At 36.9% G+C, this 20,808-nt stretch overlaps 1 protein-coding gene and 1 pseudogene across 1 annotated transcript; one reads left to right on the forward strand and one right to left on the reverse strand.

The window, feature by feature from the left end:
* Positions 1-7,278: 7,278 nt before the first annotated feature.
* LOC141511484 (F-box/LRR-repeat protein 6-like) lies at positions 7,279-8,969 on the reverse strand (annotated as a pseudogene).
* Positions 8,970-17,955: 8,986 nt separating this feature from the next.
* On the forward strand, positions 17,956-18,921 carry LOC141512112 (olfactory receptor class A-like protein 1). The gene has a single exon (XM_074220984.1). It carries the CDS (start codon positions 17,956-17,958, stop codon positions 18,919-18,921), a length of 966 nt encoding a protein of 321 aa, XP_074077085.1.
* The last annotated feature ends 1,887 nt before the right edge of the window (positions 18,922-20,808 follow it).

Below are 20,808 nucleotides of genomic sequence, written 5' to 3' on the forward strand. Positions count from 1 at the left end.
TTGTCCTCCAAAAACAACATGATTTTCAGGTAAATCTCCTTTTTTTGGCACCAAATCATGAGTTTTTGGGGAAAAAAAAAGATCTAATTTTGAAAAGAGAGAATGGAAAGAAGATTAGCCAATAAGAACACAGAGATATGACAGTAGGCCAGACCATGCAGAGACAGCTGAAAGCTTCCCTTTGCCTATAATTTAAAACAAACACATAAAGACACACAAACGGAGTCAGAGAATTTCAAACCAGAGGTCCCCGAACTCTGGGTAAATCCCACCTTTCTCTCACACTAGAGGGTCCCCAAAACATTCCACAAAGACAAAGACAACAGGGTGACAGATAAACACACACACACACACACACACACTCTCCAGCTGGAAAACAAAAACAAACACCACCAAAGGTGACAAAGAGGAAAAATCCAGAGAACATTCCATTTTTCACAATACATTTTTCCATTCAAAGGTTTTAATATTTAACACTTCTTGATTTTAACCATAAATAACTATAACTATAACTTTTGAGTTACTCAAAAATCCTATCCCCTGTCCCCCTTCAGCTTAGGGTAAACCAAATTACTTCTTTTTATGGGCACAACCCTAAATATTTTCTGGGAGGGGAAATTCCTTTTTCTAAATCCTCAATTGTCCCATTATTTTCTGTAATAATCAAATTATGTACTTTAGAATGGACCTAATTTTCTTGTCTTTCTGGAATTTACTTCCTCAAAATTTTCTCAATGTCAAATAGAATTTCTTTTGTGATTGTTTATGTAACATATACCTTTCTCATCTGTGAATACTCACTGTCACGTTCTCTGTTTCTATCATTTCAAATAAATTCCCTTTTTAACTTTTTAAACATCTTATTTTATTTTATCAAGTCTTCATGAGACATTTCTCTCTTTCTCTCTCTCTCTCTCTCTCTCTCTCTCTCTCTCTCTCTCTCTCTCTCTCTCTCTCTCTCAGCTGGTCCTTTTTCTTAATTCCTCTTTCAGCTAACTTTAAGGTTAGCAAAAACAAGCCACAAGAGAGCAAGCTGTCTAATCTCTCACATCCCTTTGAATTTCCTGTTGCAGCCTAGCAAGAAATTGTGCAAAATCTTCATTAGCTCCTTGTTTTATTTCTGTAAATGAAGTATTGCCTCCTTCCTTTTCAGGCAATTTCAGTCATGCCTGTTTTGAGGCAATGACTATTTGTTGAGATGCCTGTAAATTATACCCAGTTTGTTTATTTACTCCTGCCTATGGATCAGTGCTAATGAGCATTTCAAATGTTATTCTTAACCCTGCTGCTTCATTTCTTTTAGCTTGACTAGTACAATTCTCAAAAAATTCAGTTTTTAATATTAAGTAATCTCCTGATGTAAGAGCAGTTTTTGCTATTATAGTCCAATATTCTGGGGCTAATAATTGTCTGACTAGTATTTCTATTGTGATTAAAATATATGGGCCAGCATTGCCATACATTCTTGTTGCTGATTTTAATTCTTAAAATGTTTTAAAATTTAGATTATCATAATCTCTCAAAACATTCCCTGGAGTCTTTGGATCAGGTCTCTCAAATATGGGAAAGGAGAACAATAACTCTTTCATGTTCCGTGGAATCTCTTCTCCTTTATCCCCTGCTTTTTGAGCAGACTTTTAAACAATATTTATATACTCCTTATCTTTGTTAGCATTTTCTTCTTTAGACCATAAAAGAGCAGAAGGTGGATTATTAAAATTAGGAGGAGGTGGCATTGGAGGTAAAAGCTGCCATTCTTCTTCTTCCTTTTCTTTTTTACTTATCTTCCTGCTGAATAGTTTGAACATCTACATCACCTTTTTTTTTTTAGGTTTTTTTTTTGCAAGGCAATGGGGTTAAGTGGCTTTCCCAAGGCCACACGGCTAGGTAATTATTAAGTGTCTGAGACCGGATTTGAACCCAGGTACTCCTGACTCCAGGGCTGGTGTTTTATCCACTGAGCCACCTAGCCGCCCCCTACTTCAGCTTTTAATATACTCTGAATCAAAGGAACATCTCCAGTTGGAGTTGTACAGATTTTAAAATATTCCACAATGAAAAGGCTCCTATAGGAAATGCCTCCTGACCTTCCCGTTTAAAATGTTTGCCCATCTGCTTCCCCACAGTTTCCCATTTTTCAATATTTAGCACTCCTTCTTCTTGAAACCAACGACAACAATTTTGTACACATTCAATAAATTCTTCCAATTGTTTTGTTGTTATTGATAAAACTCTTCTTTTGACTATCTGCTTTAATTCTTAAATAACAGCCTCAATCCCTAGACTGGCCCTGTCCCATATTAATTTATCTGTTTTAAACCTGGTGAAAAAAAAATATATATATATATATATATATATATATATATATATATATATATCCCCAATATCTGCTGTCTTGTAGCATGCTCTCCGACCCACAGGATGTCTAGACAGTGCCTTTCCTTTCAAGACTAATTCCCATCCAGGTCCCTCCTTTTCAGTCACCAGTTATTGCCCATGATAACTCAGGTATGGGTCTGGCATTTATTTTAGAGCCAGGTTGCAAAGAAATGTCCCACAAACACCTAGATGTCAAGAAAGCATCAACACTTAAGGTCATGAAACAATCTCTCTTAACTTTATTTTTGAATACCCAGACTTTTATAACAAAACTCATCTCAGACATGACAAGGCAGACAAAACCCAGCTGCATAGCTTCCCTGATTAAATTTATGATATTTATCCCTCAAAGTTTGTAGACTTCCTTTTCAGGAAGCTTTCCACACACCTCTAGCACCACAGATGTTTTAGGTCAGGGTTAATGGTGAGCCAGCAAATCCATTTAATGAAGAAGAATACATGTATATCTCTGGTGACAAAGCAATGGCGTTAAGTGGCTTGCCCAAGACCACACAGCTAGGTAATTATTAAGTGTCTGAGGCTGGATTTGAACTCAGGTACTCCTGACTCCAGGGCCAGTGCTCAATCCACTGTGCCACCTAGCCACCCTGATAAATCATATCCTTAAGGAAGAAAAATAAAATATGGAAGGTCTCATTCTGAATATAGAACTGAGTTAAATGTATAAAAATTAAATCCATTCCTCAACTGACTAATGGTCTAAGCATTTAACCAGGCACTTTTCAGAAGAAATTAATCTACAATCACATGAAAAAAAATGTTTCAAATCACTACTGATTAGAGAATGATAACTTAAAGCAGTTCTTTGCAGCACCTCACACATATCAGAAATGACAAATCCTAGAGGAGATGAGGAAAAATAAGTAAATTAATAAACTGTTGGTGCAGCTGTGAATTGGTCCCATTCTGAAGAACAATTGGGAGCGATGTCCAAAGGGCAACTAAGCATAATCTCTGAACCAGGTATATCACTGTTTGGTCTGTACTCCAAAGAGATAAAAGAAAAAGGGGGAAAGAAGACCTATGTATACAAAAATATTTGTAACACAGGTTTTTGTGGTAGGAAAGAATTGGAAATCAAAGGGATGCCCATCAATTGAGGAATGACTGAACAAGTTATTGTGTATGTTCATGATGAAGTAGTACTGTGCTATGGGAAAAGTCTAGGGAAAAAATTTCAGAAAAACATAGCAAGACCCATTGGAACTGATGCAAAGTGAATTCAGAAAACTTAGGAGATCACTGTGTACTGAGAGAAGTGATTATTTTTCTATTGTATATGTAATCAATTACTAAATTAGAATTAAGGCTTTTTCTCTTTATTTCCTCATTCAGGGACCAATCCTGTAGAGCAGTCAGTCAATTTCTTCTTCTTTTGCAAGGCAATGGGATTAAGTGACTTGCCCAAGGTCATACAGCTAGGTTAATTATTAAGTATCTGAGGCTGGATTTGAACTCGGGTCCTTCTGACTCCAGGTTCTGTATTCTATCCACTCTGCCATCCTGCTGACCTCAGTCACTCAATTTCTGAAGAACAATGCTGATATATGAGATTGCTCAAATGATCTAGTAACATGCTCCTAGATCTTAGGCAGGGCCTCATCCAACTAAAAGACCTTATTTCTGTTTAGAGTATAAATAGAATCTGATCTAGGTGCATTCCTAAAGCATTAAGTCTCTGCCTTTGTCCCCCTGGAATTTAGGGTAACCCAGTTCATGAAAGAGAAGAAAAATTAGAGGAATCTGGATAGTAGAGAAAGATTTCTTTGTCCAGATTGCTGGAGGCACCTGAATTTCATGATTAAGCCACTTTTTCAGCAGGAAGAGCTAAAGACTTTTAGTCTACCTCCTCATTTGAAAGTCTACCCCCTCATTAATTATTCACCAATCAGAATTGATTTTCACCTGGCAGGAGTACCCTCTTTTCCAAAAGTATTTTAAGCATTCAGCAATATCCATGATTTTGTCTTCAGTTACTGAGATAACTGATTATCAATGTTTATTATCAGCTAACCTAATTAATAAATCAGTTATTAATTATCCAGAAATTCTATCTCTTGGGCTTTTTTCATTTGTTTCATTACAGTAACAACAATACTATAATGATGATCAACTGTGCAAGACTTGGGAATACTGAACAATGCAGTGATTCAAGATAATTGTAAAGGACTCATAATGAAAAATGCTATCCACCTCCAGAGAGGGAACTGAAGAAATGTAAATGTAGATTGCAATCAACAGGTACAGTTCAATTCCTTATACTTGTGTGTGGTGGAGGAAGAGGAAAATTGTTCATCAAGGTGTAGCCACTGGCTACTTGAGTTTGTATCTGACTGTGAGAAATCATTATTCAGACTTGGGAAAACAGGATGAAAATAAAACAAAAATTTATTCAAAGAAGTTACAAAACATAGGAAGGGATTGGGGGTGGGGAAGGAGGGGAAGGAGGGAGGGAGGGAGGGAGGGAGGAGGAGGAGGAGGAGAGAGAGAGAGAGAGAGAGAGAGAGAGAGAGAGAGAGAGAGAGAGAGAGAGAGAAAGAGAAAGCGCCAAGCAGCTTTGGCTGGGTCACAGGTCAGAGAAGACTGGATTCCTAAGCAGGAGTCCAAACCAGGTTTTTATGTCTTGCATCTCAATTCAGAAGGCAAAAAATGAACTCCCTTTTTCTACTGGACCCAGAATTAGGTAGAAAGTGAAACATAAGGAGATCAAGATACAAATTTTACATTAAACAATGAATCAATGGTACATCAAGAATGGGGATCTCCACCAAATTTGACAAGATTTAAGATTACAGATTTAGTTTCTGTTACATTCATAGTTCTCTATAATCTTTTCCATGGTAGTCAATTGACATCTCAAGAGTAGGTGGTGGTCAATTTACATCCCCACCACCACCAGTTTCTTTCTGTTACATTCACAATTCTCTTCATCTTTCCCCAGATTCAAAGGTGCTTCAAGGCAGTGTGACATAAAGTAGAAGAAAGAATGATTGACTTAAAATTTGAAGAATATGAATCAGATCTCTGAAACTTAGAAGTTATGTTGCCCTGGTCGAGTTTTGAAGTCACTTTATATCTATGTACCTCAATTTTCTTATTTGTAAAATGGAGTTAATAATACCTGTACTGCCTTCCTTCCAGACTTATCAGGATCATATAATATGCTTGCAACAAAATTCAGTGGAAAGAGCAATGGAGCTGTGACACAGTAGCTCCAACACTAATATGTTGCCTTAGGCATATCACTTACTTTCATTGGATTTGTTTCCTAACTCTACAATATGAAGTCTCTAAGGTTCCTTCTAGATCTAAATCTATAATCCTATGATATTTTGAATGTTATTTTATTTTATTTCTTCAAATGCATGCAGATAGTTTTCAACATTCATCTTTTTGCAAGTTTTTGAGTTCCATATTTTTCTACTTCATTCCCTTTCTCCCTCCCTCCTTTTGACAGCAAGTAATCTGATATAGATTACATATGCACAATCATGTTTAACATATTTCCATATTAGTCATGTTTGAAAAGAAGGGGGAAAATCATGAGGAAGCATAAAACAATTTTTAAAAATGAAAATAGTATGCTTTGTTCTGCATTTAGACTAGATAGTTTTTTCTCTGAATGTAGATGACATTTTCCATCAAAGATCTCAGAATTTTCCTTGATTACTGAACTTCTGAGAGGATCAAAGTTGATCATCACATAATGTTTCCATTAATATAGACAATATTCTTCTGATTCTGCTCACTTTGCTCAGCATCAGTATATGAAAGATTTTCCAGTCTTATTTTAGAAAACAGCTTGAGATCATGGAATTATAAAAAAGGGGAAAGACCCACATATAAAAAAAATATGTATTGCAGCTCTTTTTGCAGTAGCAAAGAATTTTTAAAAAGTGAGGGAATGCTCATCTATTGAGAAATAGTTGAACAAATTATGGTATATAAATGTGATGGAGTACTCTTGTTCTGTATGAAATCATGAGCAGGTGAACATCAGAAAACCAAATTACCAGTATGAAAAAGGAAAGAAGGAAGAAATAAAAGTAATAATTTGAAGCTATTTTGAATCTGTGTACTAACAAAGCTGATAATGGGTGAAGATTTTAAATAATATAAACTGTCAAGAATAACAGAAGAGGAAATATAATATTTAAATAATCCCATTTCAGAAAAAGAAATTGAAAAAAACTGCAATAAACTCCCTAAGAAAAAATCTACAGGGCCAGATGAATTTACAAGTGAATTCTACCAAATAGTTATAGAACAATTAATTCCATTTCTGGAATTGGTGAAGAAGTTCTGTCAAACTCCTTTTATGACACCAACATGGTGTCCTAACCAGGAAAACCTAACCAGGAAGATGAACTTTCTTTTTTTTTTAAAAGACCACTCAATCAACAAATATTTATTAGGCACCTACTATATGCTTCTCATGCTAGGTACTAATGATAGAAGTATAAAGAATGAAAAAAATCCCCCTCAAAAGCAGTTTACATTCTAATGGGAAAGACACATTGATATAAAAATATAGATGACATAAATATGAAGTGAATGATTACAAATATATACAAAGTAGTTAAATACAAGATAGCTGAAAAGGAGATACTTAGCGGTCAGGAAAGGCTTCATTCAAAAGAAGATGGAAGCCAGTTTTTTTTAGAGTTGTTGAATTCACGATATCTCTGGAAATCTGGTTTGAAATCACCTTCAACTCCCTCAGGCCTTTTCCTTCCTGTACCCAAATAGACTTTTTATTTTTAGAAAAGGATTTCAATTTTACAAAATCTTTAATAGTTTTTAAAATGAGAGGAGGGGAAGACACGGGAACGGATGTAGGAACAATGAATGAGACAGAGGGAGAGCTTAGCCTGGATACTAGGTGATGGTAAGAAGTTGGTCCAAGCACCACTGGATTTCTGCCTGTCCCCGGTAAGCCTTCTTCAGACCTTGAGGAAGGTATCGGCATGAGGACAGGTTGAGGTAGTTGAGAACTGGGCAGCTGCTGATCACAGAGCTGATAGTTGCCACAGTAACTCGGGTGCCCTTGAAGCTGAGAGAACGAAGGACGGGGCTATGCCCACTGCCTGTGCTTGAAAAAGCTGCCAGGGCCTGCTTCAGATCCTCTTCATTGTAGCACTGACCATTCAGATCTAACTCCTGAAGAGTGCAATGCCACTTCCATGTGAGCAAGGGACTTCCCTCCTTGGGTAGTGCAACCCAAATTACTGAACCATACAGGCCCAGATGTAACTGTTCTAGGTTAGGGCAAGGTAGGCTGGCCAGGCCTGCAGGTGTGAGGCGGGCACAGCCTCGGAGGTCCAACACTCTCAGGCGAGTTGATCCATGTAGCAAGTGGTGCAGGACCTCATCACTCACATAGGTGATAGTGGATGTTGCCAGGCAAAGATCCTCCAGGTCTGGGAAACCAGGCCCCAGGGCTGCCCCACGCCCTCCCATCTTGGGGGACCAAACCAGGTTCAGTAACCTCAGGACCTGTAGCTGGGGACAGACAGCCTGCAGAGCTTCAATGTGCAACTGAAAGTGTTGACTATTGGGTTTTATCCCTGTGTCCACATCAAGAAGTTGAAGTTGGGGGCAGCAGCCATTCGACAGTGAGGAGATGATGGAAGTCATTTGGCTACTATAAGTTAGCCACAGCTGCCGGAGTTATTTACCTGCTGCCTCCAGAAAGCCAACTACTGCTGCTGACTCCACCTGGGAGTTCTGTAGGTTGAGACTATCCAGCTGGGGGCAAGTCCTAGGCAGAGTAACCAAGGCCTCTGCAGTCACAGATTGACAGTGGGAAAGTTTGAGAGATGTGAGATGGGGACAAAACTCACTGACAGCCTTCAGCATCAGAGGTACGTAGTTTTTCCAGTGAGAGAGAGAAAGCTCCCGGAATAAGGAAAATCTGTTGGGCACCACCACTCTAGAGAACTGAGAATCTTCTCCAGTTTTGATGGAGGACCCTTTGAATAGGAAGGCCAAGGTGGGGCCAGAGACACCTTCTGCCATAGCACAGAATGGGAGGCAGCATCTTACCACAGGTGGCACACATGGGCAGCCCTGCAAAGGAAGGGCACTGCCCCATCAGATGCCACTAACATTTGGAATATTCAAACTAAAATCTCCAGAGGAATGTGGTCTCCCCAGCCTGACCCTGAGGCAGTGTTGTCCTGAAGAGGAGACTGTCTCTTCTGCTCTAGGCTGAGATCTGTACTATTTGGTGTCTCCTGTCGATGTGGCTGGCGACACTTTGGCTGGCGGACCTTTGGTCAAGTTAATTTCCTGAGATGACAGGCCTTTTTCCTGTGGGCCCGTGATGCTGGCTCTTCCAAATTGGGTACAATCAGCAACATGTCCTCAGCTTTATGAATGTGATAACCAACCCTTGCTGCAGGCCGCCTCCATGGACCTCTTCTCTTCTTTTTCTTCTGGGGAGGTCCAACTGCAACTGAGGACCTTGAGCTCTTGCTAGGTTTGAAACATGATTGTTGTGATGAACTAGAGTCCTCTTGAGGAGGTAAACCCACCCCATTACAAGTGTCCTCAGGGTCCTCCTCCATGTTCTCAAAAGACAGGGCAAATCATAATGGTGCCTCTAGGGGATCCTCAGGGGCAAGGCCCCTTCTGTGGGTCCTTCTGCTCTCAGCACGGCTTGGGGAGGGGTGAGGGTGGGGGAGCGGGGCCACGGCCCAGGCGATGCAGGGGGGTGGCTCTCCTGGGAGCCGAGGGTCCAGGAAGCGGCCCTTGGGGGAGGGGGCTCCCAAAGTGCCCCTCGGGGGTCCGTGGGAGCAACTGGGCGCGGGGGGTGGGCGGGAGAGAGTCGGGGCTCTCACCTGGTCCGGGCCCAGGGCTCTCCCTCAGCTGCCTCCAGGCGAAGATGAACTTTCAATGAAACAGGGGGGACTTTCAAATGTTCCTCTTGAAACAACCAGAGTGGAACACAAAGTTTGACCTTCAAGTACAGGACTCAGGTGAAGCATAGAGAGTGGACAAGAAGGGTAAATTATGAGGGACTTAATGATGATGAACTGCATATATTCCTGCATGGAAAGATAATACTGATAATACTCATTTGAATCTTTTCATTTAATAGAGCAGATAGAAGGAGTTTTTATAGATGAGGCACAGGAGAGAGCTGAATTTGAAGGTATAATATAGGGTAAAAATGGAGTCAGGTGAAAGGTAAATGTACTGGGAGAAAGAGAAAGGAGAGGTAGACTAGGTTAAGACATTTCATATAAAAGCTATTTCACGTAGCTTTTGCAATGGTATGGAAGGGGGGAAGGCGAGGGGGGAAGAGGGAACCTTTATTCTTATCAGAAATGGCTCAGAGAGGAAACAGTATTCACACTCAGTAGGGTAGAGACATCAAGAAGAAAAAAGAGAGAAGGGGGACAGGGGGAGGGTAGGGGAGATGTGGGTGATAGAGGAACAAATATAACACATTTTCTTTTTTACTTTTTGCAAGATGCTGGGATTGGGTGGTCTGCCCACAGGGATGGGTGGATGCTGGGTCTCTGGGGTGGGATGTAGGCTTGGGGCTTCCTGGCACCAGGATCAGTGCTCTGTCCACTGTGCCACTCGGCTAACCCACAATACATTTTTGAAGAGGGACAGAGTGAAAGGAGAGAAAAAATATAATAGATGGTAATAGGGAGGAATGAGTGGAGGGAATTACAATCAGCAACAGCAACTGTGGAAAAATATGGAAATACTATGATGGACTTATGATAAAGAAAGTGATCCAACAGAGACAGAACTGATAGTATCAGAACACAGACTGAAACACATTTTTTCTCTTTCATTTTATTTCTCATGAGGTTTTGTGGGGGAGGGGTATTATGTTTACCCTTAAACAAGAATATTTTGGTAATGTGTAAATTAAAGGAAAAAATGCATTGATCACCTCCTGAAAGTGATCCCAAAATGAAAACACCAAGGAATATTGTGGCCAAATTTCAGAACTATCAGATAAAAGAGAAACTCCTGCAAGCAGCCAAAAAGAAACAATTTAGATACCAAGGAGCTACAATAAGCATTTCACAGTACCTGGCTGCAACAACATTAAGGAATAAGGCCTGGAATGTGCAAGGGAACTTGGAATACAGGCAAGAATTCACTCTCCTGCAAAACTAAGACCTCTGCCAGGGGAAAAGATGGACATTTAACTAAATAGGAGACTTCCAACTTTTCTTAAGAAAAAGACCAGAGCTAAATAGAAAATTTGGACTTCAAACTGTAGACTCAAGAGACACATGAATAGGTAAAAAAGGGAAAAGGAAAAAAATTACTCTTCAATAAGATGAAACTGAATATATACCCATGTGGGAGAAAGATTGCCATAACGTTTGAGTATTGTGAATCTATTAGAGAGAATAAACTTAGCCAGAAGTAATGGACACTCATGACTTGTCTGTGACTCTGATAGAATGATTTAAAAACAATATCTCCTTAAAAAGGGGGGACAGTAAAGAGATTGGAGGATGGAGGAGATTGAATGGGGTACATCACATTACATTAAGAGTTAATTTGGGGCAGCTAGGTGGCATAGTGGATAAAGCACTGGCCTTGGAGTCAGGAGTACCTGGGTTCAAATCCGGTCTCAGACACTTAATAATTACCTAGCTGTGTGGCCTTGGCCAAGCCACTTAACCCCATTTGCCTTGCAAAAACCTAAAAAAAAAAGTTATAATATTTGTCATTTTACTTTTCTATCATATTAAGCAATCCGAAAGTTGTGAATTGTTATTACAAAATTGTTTTAATTTGCTAAATAATAGTGACTGAGAGCATTTTTTTCCATGAGACTATTGATAGTTTTTATTTCTTCTTCTGAAAATATCTGTACATATTCTTTATTTATCAAGTGGAAAATACATCATCTTTTAAAAATTTGACTCTTCTCTATATTTTTGAGAAATGAACCCTTTATCAGAGAAACTTGCTGCAAAATTTTTTGCCACTCTTATTTTCTTTCTAATTTTGGCTGAATTGGTTTTGTAGTGCAAAATGTTTTTAATTTAATGTAATCAAAATCATTCAATTTACTTCTTATGATCCTTTTTATATCTATTTTGTCACAAATCTTTCCTTTACCTGCAGATCTGACAGATACATTTCCCTATGCTCCACTAATTTATGTCCCTTTCGATGTTATCTTGGTATATGTTGTATAAACTGCATGTAATTTCTGCCAAACTGCTTTCACTTTCCCCCCAAAATGCTTTCACTTAATGGTATTGCTTTTTCAAATATATGCAACAATAGCTTTCAACATTCATTTTGGTAGGATTTAAATTTCCATATTTTTCCCTCCCTCCCCAAGACATAAAACAATAGATTATACATATTTCCATATTAGTCATATTGTGAAAGAAGAATTAGAAAAAAAGAGAAAAAACATAAAAAAGAAAAACAGAAACAAATTTTAAAAAGTGAAAATAGTAAGCTTTGGACTGAATTTGGATTCCACTGTTCTTTCTCTGAATGTGAATGGCATTGTCTATCAAAATTCTTTTAGAATTGTCTTTGATTACAGTATTACTAAGAAGTGCTAGGTCTGTCTTAGTACATCATCACACAATGTTGTTGTTAAGGTGTTTGATGTTCTTTTGGTTCTGCTCACTTCATTCAACATCAGTTCAGCTAAGACTTTTTGTACTTTTCGGAGACTTGTTTTTATAGAACTGTTAGTCATCCCTGACTGATGAACACCTTTCAATTTCCAATTCTTTGCCACCACAAAAAGATCTGCCATAAATGTTTTTGTACATGTAGATCCTTCCCCCCCCCTTTTTTTTTTTAATATTTTGGGATATAGAGTTAGAGGTTGCCTTGTTGAATCCAAGAGTATGTGTAGTCTCAAAGCCCTTTGGTCATGGTTACAAATTGTTTCACAAAATCCTTGGCTAAGTTGAACATTCCAACAATATTTATCATTTTCATTTTCTTTCATTTTAGCCAATCTAATAGGTGTGAGATGGTACCTCAGAGTTGTTTTAATTTGCATTTCTCTAATCAACACTGATTTAGAGCTTTTTTACATATGACTATAGTTAGTTTTAATTTCTTTTGAAAACTGTCCCTTAATTGACCATTTATCAATTGGGGAATGACTTATATTCTTATAAATAAGAGCTTTATCAGAAACACTGATTGTAAAAAAAATGCTTCCCAACTTTCTAAACTTGGTTGCATTTGCTTTGTTTGTAGAAAAAACTTTTTCATATAATCAAAATGAACCATTTTTCATTTTGTAATGTTTCTATCTCTTCCTTGATCTCAAATTCTTCATCTCTCCATAGATCTGATAGATGAATTATCTCACCCATTTCAATCTTTTCTATGAGATGTTCATCTTTGCCTACTTTCTGCCAAACAGGTTTCCAATTTTTCCAGCAGTTTTGGTCAAATCTTTTCCAAGAAGCTGAATCTTTGAGTTTATAAAACAGCAGATTACTATACCCTTTATTACTATTTCTCTTATATTTAACCCATCCTACATATCCACCATTCTATTTCTGTACCACTAACAAAAAGTGTTTTTTTAATTTATTTTTCTTAAAGATATTATTTGAGTTTTACAATTTCCCCCCACTCTTGCTCCCCCCCCCCAGAAAGCACTCTGTCAGTCTTTACTTTGTTTCCATATTGTACCTTGATCCAAATTGGGTATGATGAGAGAGAAATCATATCCTTAAAGAGAAGTCTAACAGGTAATAAGTTCAGACAATAAGATATCTGTTTTTTTCTAAATTAAAGGGACTAGTCCTTGCACTTTGTTCAAACTCCACAGCTCCTTATCTGGTTACAGATGGTGTCTCCTTTGCAGACAGCCCCAAATTGTTCCCGATTGTTGCACTGATGGACTGAGCAAGTCCTTCAAGGTTGATCATCACCCCTATGTTGCTATTAGGGTGTAGAGTGTTTTTCTGGTTCTGCTCATCTCACTCAGCATCAGTTCATGCAAATCCCTCCAGGTTTCCCTGAAATCCCATCCCTCCTGGTTTCTAATAGAACAATAGTGTTCCATGACATACATATACCACAGTTTGCTAAGCCATTCCCCAATTGAAGGACATTTACTGGATTTCCAATTCTTTGCCACCACAAACAGGGCTGCTATAAATATTTTTGTACAAGTAATGTTTTTACCCTTTTTCCTCATCTCTTCAGAGTATAGACCCAGTAGTGGTATTGCTGGGTCAAAGGGTATGCACATTTTTGTTGCCCTTTGGGCATAGTTCCAAATAGCTCTCCAGAAGGGTTGGATGAGTTCACACCTCCACCAACAGTGTAATAGTGTCCCAGATTTCCCACAACCCTTCCAACAATGATCATTATCCTTCCTGGTCATACTGGCCAATCTGAGAGGTGTGAAGTGGTACCTCAGAGGAGCTTTAATTTACATTTCTCTAATGATTATATGATTTAGAACATTTTTTTATATGGCTATGGATTACTTTGATCTCCTCATCTGTAAATTGCCTTTGCATATCCTTTGACCATTTGTCAATTGGGGAATGGCCTTTTGTTTTAAAAATATGACTCAGTTCTCTGTATATTTTAGAGATGAGTCCTTTGTCAGAATCATTAGTTGTAAAGATTGTTTCCCAATTTACTACATTTCTTTTGATCTTGGTTACATTGGTTTTATCTGTGCAAAAGCTTTTTAATTTAATGTAATCAAAATCATCTAATTGGTTTTTGGTGATGTTCTCCAACTCTTCCTTAGTCATAAACTGTTCCTTTCCATAGATCTGATAGGTAGACTAGTCCTTGATCTTTTAATTTGCTTATAGTATTGTTTTTTTATGTCTATGTTTTGTAACCATTTGGATCTTATCTTGATAAAAGGTATGAGGTATTGGTCTAATCTAAGTTTCTTCCATACTAACTTCCAATTATCCCAGCAATTTTTATCAAAGCGGGAGTTTTTATCCCAATGGCCAGACTCTTTGGGTTTATCAAACAGCAAATTACTATAATCATCTCCTGCTTTTACACCTATTCTATTCCACTGGTCCACCACTCTATTTCTTAGCCAATACCAAACAGTTTTGATGACTGATGCTTTATAATATAATTTTGGATCGGGTAGGACTAAGCCATCTTCATTTGCACTTTTTTTTTCATTAAGCTCCTGGCAATTCTTGACTTTTTATTTCTCCATATGAATTTACTTACAATTTTTTCTAACTCATTAAAGTAATTTTTTGGAATTTTTATTGGTAGGGCACTAAACAGATAGTTTAGTTTTGGTAGAATTGTCATTTTTATTATATTAGCTCTACCTATCCATGAGCACTTGATATTTGCCCAGTTATTTAAATCTAATTTAATTTGTGTGAGAAGTGTTTTATAATTATTTTCAAAAAGATTCTGAGTCTATCTTGGCAAATAGACTCCCAAATATTTTATATTGTCTGAGGTTACTTTGAATGGGATTTCTCTTTCTAGCTCTTCCTGCTGTTTCTTGCTAGACATAAATAGAAAAGTTGAGGATTTATGAGGCTTTCTTTTATAACCTGCAACTTTGCTAAAATTTCTAATTGTTTCCAGTAGTTTTTTAGATGATTTCTTGGGATTCTCTAGGTAGACCATCATGTCATCTAAAAAGAGCAAGAGTTTTGTCTCTTCCTTCCCAATTCTAGTTCCTTCAGTTTCTTTTTCTTCTCTAATTGCTGATGCTAACATTTCTAATACAATATTGAATAGTAGTTGATAATGGGCACCCTTGTTTCACCCCTGATTTTATTGGGAATGCCTCTAGCCTCTCCCCATTGAATATAATGCTTGTTGATGGTTTCAGATAGATATTGCTTATTATCCTAAGGAACAGCCCATTTATTTCTACAATCTCTAGTGTTTTAGTAGGAATGGGTGCTGCATTTTGTCAAAAGCTTTTTCAGCATCTATTGATATGATCATATAATTTTTAATAGGTTTGTTGTTGATATAATTGATTATACTAACAGTTTTCCTAATACTGAACCAGCACTGCATTCCTGGGATTAATCCTAATTGGTCAAAATGTATTATCCTAGTGATAACTTGTAATCATTTTGCTAAAATTTTATTTAAGATTTTTGCATCTATATTTATCACGAAGATAGGCTATACTTTTCTTTCACTGTTTTTGACTCTTCCTGGTTTAGGTATCAGCACCATATTGGTTTCATAGAAAGAGTTAGGCAGAGTTCTATCTTCCCATATTTTTCCTAAGAGTTTATATGGAATAGGAACCAATTGTTCCTTAAATGTTTGGTAGACTTCAGTTGTGAATCCATGAGTCCATGGAGATTTTTTCTTAGGGAGGTCAATGAGGGCTTGTTGAATTTCTTTTTCTGAGATAGGGTTGTTTAGGTATTTAATCTCCTCTTCATTTAACCTGGTCAACTTATATTGTTTAAATATTCATCCATTTCACTTAAATTGTCATATTTATTGGCATAGAGTTGGGCAAAATAATTCCAAATTATTACTTTAATTTCCTCCTCATTGGTGGTGAGTTCACCTTTTTCATTTATGACACTAGCAATTTGGTTTTCTTCTTTTTTTTTAATCAAATTGACCAGAGATTTATCAATTTTATTGGTTTTTTCATAAAACCAACTCTTGGTTTTATTTATTAATTCAATTGATTTTTCCCTTTTGCTTTTATTAATTTCTCCTATAATTTTTAGAATTTCTAATTTAATATTTAATTTGGGATTTTTAATTTGTTCTTTCTCTAATTTTTTAGTTGCAAATGTAGTTCATTGATTTCCTTTCTCTAATTTATTCATACAAGCATTTAAAGATATAATATATACCGACAGCCATTTTGAGTGAATCCCATAGATTTTGGTATGTTGTTTCATTATTGTCATTATCTAGGATGAAATGATTAATTCTTTCTATAATTTTTGTTTGATCCACTCATTCTTTAACATGAGGTTATTCAGTTTCCAATTTGTTTCAGGGTCTATATCTTCCTGGACCAATACTGCATATGACTTTTATTGTATTGTGATCTGAGAAAGATTTATTTACTATTTCTGCCTTTCTACAGTTGATCATTAGGTTTTTATGCCCTACATGGTCAATTTTTGTATAAGTACCATGTACTGCACAGAAAAAGGTATTTTCCTTTCTATCTCCATTCAATTTCCTCCATAAGTCTATGATGTCTAGTTTTTCTAACAATCTATTTACCTCCTTAACTTCTTTCTTGTCTATTTTATAATTCGATTTATCTAGATCTGAGAGTGGGAGGCTAAGGTCTTCCACTTTAGCATACATAAGAATAAATAAAGTCCCACTTAACTTTTCCCAGCACTCTATGGTTCGGTGGCATTGCTTTTCTTGCTATATCTTGAATAAGACATTTATATCTTCCAACTCTGGGCATTATTTGATTGGCAGCTAGTTTATATAACCACTCTATACATATAATTCAAGTAAAATAAAATGGATGAAAATAAACAAAAATTAAACTTGTTCTGTGGAGGGGTCTATTAAAATAAATAAATCCTCCTTTAAATGAGCACAAACATAACCACCTTCCTCAGTTGTCCAAAGAGAATATTGGAATGATACAGATAGAACTAATGCTACCTCAAACACCATTGCTAACACTGAATGATTTCAGGATAGTTTTGTGAAAACAAAATCCAGATGAAAGCTTTCCACATAGCAAATAGTTATATGACAACCGTCATCACTGCAAGAATAAAATAGTTCGGTGAGTAGGACTGTTAATGGTGAAGTAGAGAGCCAATCATGCACAAAGTGAAAGCCTTGTGAGGGAGGAAAATCCATTAAATTTTTTTCCTGTATTGAGCCCTAAAATGTGTAAACTATTAGAACTGGCCCTCGATATTTTTTTAAGAAAATCTTAGACCTGTTTTCAACTTTAAAATAAGAATACATTTCTGTTTTTTGTAAGGTTTTTTTTTTTGTTTGTTTGTTTGTTTTGCAGAGCAATGGGTTAAGTGACTTGCCCGTAGTCACACAGGAAATTAGCTAGTGTCTGAGGCTCAAATTTGAACTCAGGTGCTCATGACTCCAGGGCCAGTGCTCTATTTACTGTGCCACCTAGCTGCCCCAAGAATACATTTTTTAAATGATAAATCCCCCGAAGTCCAATGAGTATGCAATGTATTTTCCTAGAAATAAAAAGTCCAATGTGTATGCAATGTATTTTCCTAGAAATAAAAGAGAAGTAGGATAGTATTGGAAAAACCATTTTCTATTATACTTTGTTGGTGATAGCTGTCAGATCACTTCACTCTCATTCCTCAGATTAAAAATCTATGAAGTGATGAGATTGTAGAACGTGGTCACTGTGGTAATGTCCAGTTCTAGAACTATAATTTTATGAACTTTTCACTGGGAAAACCATTAATTTTCAACATTTTACTTGCTGGAAGAAAGAGAACATTAGTGTAATGTTTGTGAATTGTATATAACTCCATCACTTTAGTGTTCAGGTTATCTGCCTCTTCCTTTTTTTAGGCTCTTCCATGAACTGTGGCATCATATCTACAGAATATCTGAAGACAAATGGTATCTAGTGATCTGATATTTGGGATGGCATTCTTCTTTCAATGTGCCATTGGTATTGTGGGGAATTCAATACTTCTCATGCTCTATGTTTTTATCTACTTCAAAAAGCCTCAGCAGAAGAAACCAATGGACTTGATTCTTGCTCATTTGACTTTGGCCAATATGATATCACTTTTAACCAGAGGCATCCCAGAAATCATGTTTTCTTTTGGAATGAGACATATTTTGGATGATTTAGGGAGTAAGTTATTAATGTACATTTACAGAATTGCCCGGGGACTTTCTACAAGTACAACAAGCCTTCTGAGTATGTTTCAAGCTCTCATCATCAGTCCCAACAAATCTATGTGGGCAAGCATCAAAATCAGAGCCCCCAGATACATTTTATATTACTTCTTCTTTTCCTGGGTCATTAATGCAGTCATTTACATTAGGGTCCTTGAAATAGTTGAAGCACCTAAAAACATCACAATTACCAGCCTTAGCTATATTTCAAATATTTACATGTCAAGACAGGTTAAGAATGACTTTCCAACCTTTATACTTGCTATGACTCTTCATGACCTTACTTTTCACTTCCTTCTGGGCTTAACCAGTACATACATGGTGCTTCTCCTCTATAGACATAGCAAGCAAGTACAGCACATTCATAGCACACTTTCCATAAGATCCTTCCCTGAGGCCAAGGCCACTCAGACCATCTTCTTGAATTTGAGCATTTTTGTTTTATTTTACTGGATCAACAACTGTTTCACTGTATATCTATGTTTTCAAATTGAAAAACAACCTGTATATGATACAATTGCATCATTTTTTAGTAGATGTTATCCTGCCCTCTCTCCCTTATTGTTGATTGGGAGGGAGAATCGTATCTCCAAGTTTTACTGTAGATCTAGAAAGGCTCAAAAGCCTCAGAAGAATTTTGTGGATAGATTATTCAATCCACGAACATCTCCAGCATAAGTTCTATGAATTTCAGTCTTGGAAAGGATTCATTGTTCAAGAGCCAAGAATTTTAGAAAATCCTATATGAAAACCTTTAGCAGCCCATAACCAAATTTCAAAGAAAGGTTTTCTTTTTTTCACCTCTCAGTAAAAAAAATGACCAATAGACAGATTGAAAACCTTTTCTATATATTGAAATTAGATAATTATTTTATCTTGGGTGAGTCATATTACTACTATTGACTACATTATCATTCTTTGTTAAATTAAACACTTGGACAAAATGTATAATGTCATTTCTACAGAGTTCTACATGAACATTGTGCTAAGTACATTAGAATTAGTGTCATCAATCATGCATTTGTTTCCTTACTTTCATGAACATCATCAATATTAAGCCTTAGAATTATTTAGTAGATGTTAAGGGCTATGTTAAGTGCTAGAGATACAAAAAAGCAAAAATATAATTTATGATCTAAAGCAGCTCACCTTTTAATGTCAGAGAAAACAGGTTATATTAAATCAGGTTATATTAAATAGATATTCATCATATGTAGAAGCAATCTTAGAAAGAAGTAGAAGTATGATAGACTTGGGAAGGCCTCTTGCAGAGAGGATGGTTGTGCTTTCGAGTCTTGAAGGAGAACAGAGTACCCAGGGGAAAGAGATAAAAAGGTAGAGAATTCAAGGATAGGGAAAAGGAACACTATCTGGAGATGTAGCATTTTAAGAAAGGAATAGTAAACTGTCCATTGTCACTTGTAAGTGCATAGGAGTAAAGTTTAAAAAAAAAACTAGAAAGGCTGGAGGAGCTTTGAATGTCAGCCAGAGGATTTTGTTTCTGATCCTGATGGTGATAGAGATGCAATGGAATTTATTTAATAGAGATGCATTTAAGAAAGATAAATGTGTGGGACAGCTAGTTGGCACAGTGTATAGAACACCAGCCCTAGAGTCAGGAGGACTTGGGTTCAAATCCAGTCTCAGACATTTAATAATTGCCTAGCTGTGTGATCTTGGGCAAGTCTTTAACCCCATTGCGTTAAATAAAAAAAAATTTTAGGTTTCTTTATTTGTTTATGTTTTGCAAGGCTATGGGTTAAGTGGCTTGCCTAAGGCCACACAGTTAGGTAATTATTAGATGTCTGAGGTCGGATTTGAACCCAAGTCCTCCTGACTCCAGGGCCGGTGCTCTATCCATTATGCCACCTAGTCACCCCAAAATTTTTTTTAAAAAATAAAGATAAATGTGATAGCTAAATGGAGAATGGACTGGTGTAGGGACAGACTTGGAGCAGAGGGACTAATTAATAAGCTACTTCAATAGCACAGGCATGAGGTGATCTATATACTTGCATCAGAGTGGTGACTTTTCAGAGGAGGGAAGGGGACATTTTCAAGAGATATTCAGATAAAACCTAAAGGATTTGGCAACATTTCATTTATGGGAGGTGAGATTAAGTCACAAATGATATCTAATGTTTGCTAAACTGGAGGACAGTAGTTTTCTCATCAATAATAGGGAGCAGAAAAGGAAAATTTGGAAAGAAAGATATTAAGTTCAGTTTAAGATATGTTGGGTTTGAAACATCTATTTGACACTCAATTCAAGATGTCTAATAAGCAGTTGGAGATGTGAGTCTGGATGTTAGGAAAATTTATGATGGGTCAAGACTGAGAATCATCTGCATTAGATGTGATAATTGAATCTCTGCGAGAATGATGAAGTCATTTATGAAATCAAAAGTAAAGTGATGAGAAGAGTGCTCAAGATAGAGTTTTGTGGAATGACCAAGGTGATTGGGGATGAGCTGGATGAAGATTCAGGAAAAGAGATTAAGAAGTTGTCAGCTAGGTAAGATGAGAATCAGAGAAGATCATGAAAACCTGAGAGAAGAGTTTAAG

This window comes from Macrotis lagotis, chromosome 2, assembly GCF_037893015.1.
Source record: "Macrotis lagotis isolate mMagLag1 chromosome 2, bilby.v1.9.chrom.fasta, whole genome shotgun sequence".
NCBI lineage: Eukaryota > Metazoa > Chordata > Mammalia > Peramelemorphia > Peramelidae > Macrotis > Macrotis lagotis.

Excerpts from the sequence above, each read along its gene's own strand:
- LOC141512112 (XM_074220984.1), top strand. The coding sequence starts at position 17,956 with ATGGTATCTAGTGATCTGATATTTGGGATGGCATTCTTCTTTCAATGT.